The sequence below is a fragment of the Ovis canadensis genome, chromosome 1, assembly GCF_042477335.2.
Source record: "Ovis canadensis isolate MfBH-ARS-UI-01 breed Bighorn chromosome 1, ARS-UI_OviCan_v2, whole genome shotgun sequence".
In the NCBI taxonomy this organism is placed as follows: domain Eukaryota; kingdom Metazoa; phylum Chordata; class Mammalia; order Artiodactyla; family Bovidae; genus Ovis; species Ovis canadensis.
Window position 1 is genome coordinate 28,560,864 of NC_091245.1, and position 9,345 is coordinate 28,570,208.

General features: G+C 55.4%; 1 protein-coding gene across 10 annotated transcripts in view; it reads right to left on the minus strand.

The window, feature by feature from the left end:
- LRP8 (LDL receptor related protein 8) overlaps nucleotides 1-6,593 on the minus strand; it is a 78,421-nt gene extending 71,828 nt beyond the window's left edge. For 7 of the 10 annotated variants that reach the window (XM_069560423.1, XM_069560430.1, XM_069560384.1 and 4 more), the window contains exons 1-2: nucleotides 6,266-6,520; nucleotides 5,363-5,482 (exon numbers count right to left, since the gene is read on the minus strand). In XM_069560423.1, coding sequence (XP_069416524.1) covers nucleotides 5,363-5,482; nucleotides 6,266-6,371 — 226 coding nt within the window. In that variant the 5' untranslated portion in view covers nucleotides 6,372-6,520. Of the gene's footprint in view, nucleotides 1-5,362; nucleotides 5,483-6,265 lie in introns of all 10 variants that reach the window. The other 3 variants (XM_069560235.1, XM_069560017.1, XM_069560494.1) reach the window with 3 other exon arrangements.
- Nucleotides 6,594-9,345: the final 2,752 nt, after the last annotated feature.

The following is a 9,345-nucleotide window of genomic DNA, read 5'->3' on the forward strand; positions in this document are numbered from 1 at the left end:
TAAACCAGCCTTGGGACAATCATCTGGCCTCAGGGAAGGCTTCCTCTGCGCCTCCCAGGGCCCCAGACACTCCACTGAGACCAACCAGGCTGGTTTGGTTCACTTCTTCTCTCAGGCCCTCCCTGGGTGACTTTCTCTACTTCCAGGTTCAGCTCAGGGCTGAATGGCCTTGGGGCTACATCCACTGGGGCTCAGCAACCCTGCGGCTGGGGCAAGTCTCAGACGTGGGAGCCTTCAGACCTCTGGCTAAGCAAATAGGAGCAGGAGAAGTAGGGACATCTTGGCAGACAGATACGTAGAGTCTTCCGTGAACTCCTCCAGAGCAGACAGACCATTGCCATTCACTGGACACCTATTGCTTATCAGGCACATTATCTCACTGAATCCTCACAGCACCTCTGGGAGAGGGAGACTAATCCCACCTCCAAGGCCATTCAGCCAGAGGTCACAGTGGGGATAGAAAACCAAGAGTGTCTAATTGAGGGCCACATAGAGTTATTCCAACACCAAGTCTCTAACTCCCCGCTCTTGACTCACGTATCTCAGCCCAGGAGAGAGACGGTAGCAGGGGAGGCTTTCTGAAGGAGGTGAAACCTGCACTGACAATTCGAGGACGACAAGGAGGAGGAGGAGGCTGCCAGATGAGGCAGCAGAAAGCGTCCCACACAGATGTGTGCAAAAGCCTCGCCGTGAGAAGCAGCAGGAAAGCTAGAACGTGACAGAAGTCTGGGGTCACGGGTTCGTTCACAGGAAGAGCAGGAAGGGTTTGGAGGGCAGTGGCCATTAGGAGCTGATCACAGAGACCCAGATGCAGAGGCGTCTCAGCTGAACTTATGCTGTGGGGACATGGGAGCTTCAGGAGGACTCTGAATGGTGGAACCGGCAGCTCAGATGAGGAAACCGAGGTTCAGAGAGAGCAGCACTGTCTGTCAGATGACTCCATCCAAAAAAGGACACGAAGCTGGGCCTGGGGTCAGGGGTGTTAGAATGGCTTAGGTCAGGTGGCACACCGAATACCAAATGCAATGTGGAGCCCCAGCTGGAAGTGGTGGCCAAGCTTTAATTATTTACGAGGCCACTGCCCAGCAGGCCTCAGCTCTCCTGCAGCCAGGCCTCGCCTAGCCAATGAGCTCTTGGCCAGGGGAGACCTCACTGCAGCCACTGCTTGTTAAACTTGAAGTGGAGGGGTGATGAAGGCTAGGAGAACAGGGCAGCCTAAAAGAGCCTGAATAGGGAGAGAAAACTGAACATACAACCGGGCCACCTGTCTACACAGCCCATCCACACAGAGAAGCTGGAGGGGGATGTGAGGGAGAGGCTGATGTCCCCTCAAAATGAGGAAACAGAGGCCTGGGAGGACTTGCCTGAAGTTACCAGCTAGTGCTTGACGTGGCACACATTCCATAGTCGGGTGCCTGCATTCAAACCCAGCAGCTTCAGTTTTACCGAAAAATCATACCCCCTTGAGAGTGTTCCTTAACCCCTCTGTGCCTTTGTAAAACGAGGATGTGCCCAGGGACTTCATAGAGTCACCCCGTTTTGTAGAATCCCAGCACAGCTCCTGGTCCACAGCAAGGGCTCAGTAAATGTGCACTGTTCTTGCTGTTGCTGTTCTGGGAGCAAAGGGCTGGCTGGAGATCAGAAACCCTGTCTCTGCCCCAGACACTAAGGAGCAACAGGAAACTGAGGCCAATACGCCGGCTGGTCTATGTGGCCCAGGTGCAGCCAGGAACCCCACCCCTTCCCTTGGCTGGGCCGCCCCTGAGCTTCCAGCCCCTTCCTCCACTTTGAAGGCCCTTTGAGTTGAGAACTGACGCCCCATGAGCCTTTCCCTTTCCCATCCTGCCAGCTCTATTCAAAAAGCCAAGTCCCATCCATTGTGGGTTAAGTTTCAGCACTTAGAAGGTCCAGTTCCAGCTCCAACCATGAGGAGCTGTGTGACTTTGGGGGCATCATGTCACCTCTCTGAACTCCAGTTCTTCCTCTATAATGTGGGGCCCGTATCATCTATTTCTAATTGCTAAGTCCTAATGAAAGTGAAAGTGTTAGTCACTCAGTCGTGTCTGACTCTGCGGCTCTATGGACTGTAGCCTGCCAGGCTCCTCTGTCCATGGGATTCTCCAGGCAAGAATACAGGAGTGGGTTAGCATTCTCTTCTCCAGGGGATCTTCCCGACCCAGGGATTGAATCCAGGTCTCCTGCATTGCAGGCAGATTCTTTACCACCTGAGCCACCAGGAAGGCATCAAGTCCTGAGGGAATGCCATTAATTACCATCTTTCAAGGCCTGGCTCAGCTGTCTCTTCCTCCAGAAAGCCCTCCTTGGCTTCCTCCAAAGACAAGCTCCCTCCCCCCAACCTCCATCATCTCACGGAATTCATGGTCCGCATTCTAGCCCCTTTGGGAGCTTGCACTCATTTTGCTGCACACAGACTTCACTTACAAATTGCAATCCCCAGTTTACAAGCTAAGAGGTACAGAGGGGGAGTGGCTGAGGCCCTCTCACAGGGTGGAAGGGGCAGAATGATTAAATATACGGCAGGGAGGATAGTTCCAAGCAGAGCAGTTTGGGCAGGTGGCCCAGAATGGAGGGAGCTTCCCAAATGGGGAAGGAAGAGGTGACAAAATACCGTTTTCCAACACCTGGCCCCATAGAGCCACTGAAGCTTGCAGCCCTTTCTTCACTACTTCTCACTGTGACCCTAGGAGTCCCTTTCTAAAGACCTTGGTGGTGTGAACTCACATCCATTCCCTTCTCTTCACCAGCCCCATGTGAAGACTCTCTATGTGTACAATCTGTAGTGAAGGAATGGCTACCCTCATTTGGCAGATGATGAAACAAGTCTAGGAAAGTCCAGTGTGTAGGGTCAATACTCGATACTAACAGCTAAGCCCTCAATGTCAGTTGTTTTTGTTCACTAACCCTTAGTGAACAACAACAACAACAACAAAACCCTTAGTGAACCCTTTTGTTCACTAACCTTTTTGTTCACTAACCTCTGACCCCACCCCAGCCATCTCAGAATGAAAGCAGGAGCCCATCAGATTGGCCCTCGCCCCGCCACCAGCTACTTCACTCTCATCTTGCCCAGAGCCTTGCATGGACATGAGAAGCACTGGGATCCCCCTCCTGGGTCCTTCCTCACCACACTCCCACCACCACCACAGACAATGCCCCTGAGCTAGCAGGCAGGCGGGCACCCTGGCCAAGTCCTGTCACTCTCAGCTGTGTGGCCTTGGGCAAATCACTCAACTTGTCGGAGCCAGAATTCTTACCAACAAGTGAGAATGACAAGGAACACTTTTGCTCTTCACAGCCATCCTCACAAAACTGTTGCTATGCAGACTCAGGGAGATAAAGTAAAACCAGCCCAGAAATGTAGTATCTATTTCCCCACCCCATCCTCAGCACTCCACCTAAAAGGAACCACAGAAGAACAACTCCCAACGAGGAGATTCGCTGTCATTTTACCCTCACCTAGGCATTTTCAGAATTTCAACAGAACTGGGAAATGGTCAGGATCATAATTAGGCTAAGAACTCTGGAGTCAGATGCTTAAATTTAAGCTCCTACTTAACAGCTCAATAGCTGTGGGGTAAGTAACTTAATCTCTCTCCAGTGCCTCTTTTTTTGTGTGGGGTTTTTTTTTTTTTTTGGTCTGTAAAATAGGGCTGTTCTGAAGATTAAAGGAATTTATATAAGACACAGTGGTGGACTTGACACAGTGGTAGACTTCCCACAGTGGTGGACACACAGCTAACAGCACATGTTGGTCGCATCCCTTTAAATGACATTTCTAGAACTGGTCCTCAAAAACAGGGCAGGAATCATTAGCCCAAGTGGTCAGGAGAGGAAAGACAGGAGGGAAAGATGTACCCATGTCACACAGCCAAATCTGGGATCAGTTCAGTTCAGTTTGGTCGCTCAGTTGTGTTCACCTCTTTGCAGTCCCAAGGGCTGCAGCACACCAGGCTTCCCTGTCCATTACCAACTCCAGGAGCTTGCTCAAATTCATGTTCATCGAGTTGAGTCAGTGATGGTCTGAGAGTGAACCTGGAGGCTGACTGGCTGGCAAACCAAGGAAAATCATAACAAAAACAAAAACTAGAACTCAACAGACAATGCCAGCCCAGGTGGTCCCCCTACCCCTTGCCACTGTGTGGAGCTGTGGGCCAGTTGCCCTCATCCCGCAGAAGCCGTGCTCCCTGGCCTGGGCAGGGTGGGGGTGGGGGGTTGTGGGAGGTCGGGGAGGACTGTAGGGGGTGAGGGTGGGGGGGGGGGGGTTGTAGGGGGTTGGGGGGTGGGTCTGCTCTCCAAAGTGCCCCAGTGCCTGGCAGACGGCAGGCGCTCAGTAACAATGGATGAATGACTACCTGTGTCTGTTTATAGAGTCGTTTTTCTGTTCCTGGAACTACATTCCTTCCACAGTGACAACTGCTTGCTAACTCGCTTCAGGTTCCGCAGACATCAGAAACCGCGCGCATTTCAAGAAAGAACTTCCAAAGCTGCTGCGCCCGGGTGCCGGCGAACACCATAGTCAGCAGAGGCGGTGGGCCACCTCATGTATCATGTAGCCCGCGGTTCACGCACGGCCTTGGGGTCCTCACGCCCCTTCCAGGAAACAAACTCTTCCTTCTGGTCCGCTTCTTCCTGCTCTGCCATGACTCACTCCTGGGCCTGGCTGGCAGGAGACCGCAGTCGGCCAACCAGGGTGGCACAAGAAAGGTTTTCACCGTGACTAGGCAGAAAAGCAGCGGACGCCAGCGCCCGCCCTGCACCTACTACCCAGGGGATGAGCGGGGGTGTGGCCAGGGCAGGGCCCCACCGCCCGGAGCGCCAGAAAACTGCACACCCGTTCGCTCCACGATTGGCCCGCTCAGACCACAGAGACCTATGGGGTGGTCCTCCCACAGCCAATCAGGGGCCCCGGGGAGCCCATTCATTCACACAACGCGGCAGGAAAAGAAGCAAGGCTAGGCCCAGAGTTGCGTGGAACTTTGAAACACGAGCGCGTTCTGTGGTGCCGAGGCTAGAGTTCCGGAGGGCCCGATCGCAGAAAAGTAGGCGCGCGTAGGGGCTGTCGCTTCGCCGCCTACAGATCCTTCCCAGCAATCTGGGCGTGGCGCACCATCCTCCCCGGCCCCGCAGTGCCGGGTTCCGCTCCGGCCCCAGCGGGACCCGCCGGCCGCCGGGAACCGGCCGGGTTCCTAAGTGCCCAGAAGGAAGCGGCTCCCGGGCGGACTCCTGGCGGCAGCCTCCGGCAGTAAAAGCCCAAACAGGTGGCCCCGCGGAGGCTGCAGCCACGTGGGCGCTGAGCAAAGCGTCCCCCCACCGTTCCCTCCTTCCCCGGCCAACCACTCACGGCAGTCGTCCTCGTCACTGTTATCCGAGCAGTCGTCGTCCTCGTCGCACCTCCACACGGAGGGGATGCAGCGCTCGTTCCGGCACCGGAACTGGTTCTCTTCGCACTCCTTGACCGACCCTGCGCGGGGGGAGAGGAGGCGTGAACCGGATCCCCAGAGCATAGCGGTCCCGGCCGCGGGGAGGGGTCTACTGAGTGCAGGATAGGGGGCGACGCTGAAGCCAAAGCCTTGGAGGCCTCTGGCACCCTCGACCAGGAAGGAGGGCAGGATAAGAGTTCCAGGGATGACGGGCTGCTCTGTGGCACGACGAGGCCAGGCACACACAGTCGGTGTCACACCATTTTGATACACTCCCCATTCAGAACACTCACCCCCCCACAAGGCCCATAATGAGAGATCCACACAGACACAGCCCACAGGGAGCCCCCCGAACACGCCGCGACACGCGCACTAGGCGCTGCGGGCACATCCCCCTCGCACGCAGCCCCTCTTTCTCTGCAACACGCAGGGGTCGCCGGAAACGCATTGTCAGCCGGGGTAGTCTCCTGGCTCTGCTCATCGCCGCCGCGAAGCGCGCGTGTCAAATTAACCCCAACGGCGAGAATCACACAGCCCTCGCGAAACCATCAGTGACCAACCCAGCAAAGTTCCTGGCCCCCACGGCGCCCATCCCCCAAGAACGGGTGCCGGGGGACAGAGCCCACTACACAAGAGAGCCGCGAGGGTGGGGGTCGAGGGCGAATTAACGGAGACCTGGGTCCGCAGGAGTAGATCCCGCACAGGCGCCCCACTGTCTGGCCCGGGCTCAGGGACCCCGGCGCAACCCGCCGGTCGGCCGCCGGGCAGTGCTTTGTCGGCCGCTCCAGCGGCTCAAAGCCGGGCCGGGCATCGGCCGCACGCACCTTGGCCGCCGCGCAGTGGATCCGCTGCCGCCGCCGCGAGATGCTGGAGCTGCAGCAGCAGCAGCAGCGCCAGCGGCCGGAGCGCGCCCCGCTCGGGGCGGCCCATGGCGGGCCCCGGGCTCCGGCCGCCGCGCCCCGCGCACCCTGTGCCGCCGCCTCGCCTCAGCCCACCGAGTCCTTGCCGCGGCGCCGGGGCTGCCGCTGCCCCCGCCGCCGCCGCCGCCGCCGCTGCCGCCCGCCCCGGCTCCTCGGCTGCATTTCAAGCAGGTTTCGTGACGCTCGGCGGCTGGGCGGGCTCAGGCTGGGCGCGCGGCCCCGGGCCTGGGCTGCTGCCGCCGGCGCGCGCGCCCCCTCCCGCTGCCGCCTCCGCCCCACTCTCCTCCCTCTGACGCCTCCTCTCCCTCCTCCCTCCAGCTCTTGGTCTGCTGCTCGGTTGGTACATTCTCAGTGACCCTACTCAGGGTCTCCCTCGTGCTGGCCGTTGTAGACGCTGGGATGAAACAGGCAAGACCTCTACCCGCAGAGGTAGCAGATGGCCTAAGGGAAGCAGCACAGGCTGCCTGGAGGAGGTGACAGGACGATAGGAGGCTGAGGAATGCCAAGGAGTGAACCTGGGCGGGAGGGGGGACAATGTTCCCTGGTGCACAGGCCTGTGAACGCGCACATGGAGTAGGGATGATAGTGGGTAGGGCTGGGGTACCAGGATTCATGTGATCTGGGAGAAACCGGGGGAGCAGGAGTGGACCTCTGCACCTCTCCAAGGCTCCAGGCAAGACATCACACATCCTTGTAGCTGGTTAAGGTGCCCATGCTGCATTCTCACACGAATGCAGTTTGTGAGGCCAAGGATGAGAGGCAGGTGGCTTGGGCCTGGTGCACAGACTTGATTCATTCATTCTCACTGGGTCATTCTGTTGGGCCAGGCAGACAATCAGGGGACCAGCAGGGACAACGGGGTTGTGTTCACTGTGATAGTGAAAGGCAGAGACTGTGGGGCCCCCCAGAAGGGATGTCTCATCCCTGCTAATGGAGGACTCACACCCAGGGCTGCTGTTCTCCCCTGCTGGCATGAGTAAGACCCCTCCTCTGAAGTCTCAGCCCCACTTCACTCAGTCCAGGGTGCAGGTGACTGGATTTTAGTTACTTACTGGTAAGCAAGCCCCAACCAGCACAGCCTTTTTGGACAAAGAGTTTTGAGTGCACTGGCCACTAAAAGAGCCAGACTTGAAGGTGGTTAGGCCCAGTGTGGGTCCACCTTCCCCTCCTTTCTTGCTGTCTCACCTCCATGGCAGGAATATAGAAGAAAGGGCCTCAGGAGTTGTTAGCCTCAGGCCTAGAAGTCACTGTCTCATCAGCAGTCCTATTACTGAGCCGTATGTCTTCCCACAAAGAGCAGCCCATTGGCAGTGTTTGTGGCCACCCCATGAGAGAGGGTTGCAGACCCCAGGGAGCCCAGCAGGTGCTGCTGCCGTCACCTCTTCTATCTTTTGTTCATTCAGTCATCCAACAAACGCATTCCAGCCTTGCTCTAGGAGTACCAAGGTGAATCAGACACTCTACCAGCTTCACTGGTGGGGAGACAGACCACCAACCGACACACGATGAAATGCAGGCATACTTTCAGCACAAAATTATGGAGCACCTACTATGCGCCTGACATTGCCCAGGGATACAGTATGGAAACAGATGACATTCCTCCTTTCTCTCCTGCACCTTAAATCTTAGTCGAGAGAGAGACACACAAAAACAAGAAAACAGAAACAAACAAAAAAAATGATCGTAATTTCAGATCATCATAACTTCTATAGAAAAAATAAAGTAGGATGATGTGAGAGTAATATGAGGTAACTTTAGAGAGGTGATCAGAGAAGGCCTCTCTGAGGAAGTGACATTTCACTGAATGGCCAAGAATGAAACTCCTGTAGGTCGAATGTATCTTCCCAGAATTACATTAAAACCTAATTTTCAGTGTGAAGGTATTTGAAAGTGGTGTCTCTGGGAGTCAATTAGGATGTACATGAAATTAGTGCCCTTAGGAAAGAGGCTCCAGAGAGACATCTCTGGCCCCCTCTACCAAATGAGGACATAGCAAGAAGATAGTCGTCTACGACACAGGAAGTGGGATCTCAAATCTGCGGGCATCTTGACCTTTCATTGCCTTGACCTTGAACTTCTCAGGCTCCCAACAAATGTCTGTTGTTTTCAGGCCACTCAATCCATGAGATTTTGTTATGGCATCCCCAGTGGACTGAGACAGAATCCAACCCTCGGAAGGTCAGCTGCAGAGGCATTCCTGGCCAGGAGAGCAGCAGACAGACTCCTCCAGGCGGGCTGGAATCTGAGGATAAGGAGAAGCTGGGTGAGCAAGTGAGGTCAGAGAGAGCAGCAAGGTTCTGATCACATGAGGGCTTTGTAGGCCTCGGCAAGAGGGTTGGATTTTGTTCCAAGCACAACGATGCCCAGTGTGACAGTGGGATGCGTAGGACTGGAGCCCCTCTTGCAGCCAAGACTGACCACTTCAGCTTAGCACCTCCTTCACTCTGTGGTCTCAGGAAAGTCATTCCCCATCTGTGAGCTTCAGTTGCTCATCTGTGAAGCAGAAATGGGGAATTTCATAGGCTCGTTTTAGTTTTCAGATTGTGTGGATTGAAGTTCAGAGGCAGCAAGGTAAAGAGATTAAAAGCATAGGCTCTGGGTTAGACTGCCTGGGTTTAAGTCTGTTCCTTCTCTTTCTAGCTACGTGATGTTGGGCAACTCACTTAACCTCTATGGCACGATTTATTTACCTGTGAAATGGAAATGATGACTATCTCACAGGGTTGTGAGGATTGCGTTAAAGGAGATTATATATGCAGAGCATGCAGTGTACAGTAGGCACATAATAGCTACTAGTTTAGTTGTGAAGTGAAAGTTGCTCAGTCGTGTCTGATTCTATGCATCCCCATGGACTATAGTCCATGGGATTCTCCAGGCCAGAATACTGGAGTGGGTAGCCATTCCTTTCTCCAGGGGATCTTCCCAAACGAAGGGATCAAACCCAGGTCTCCCGCATTGCAGGTGGATTCTTTACCAGTTGAGCC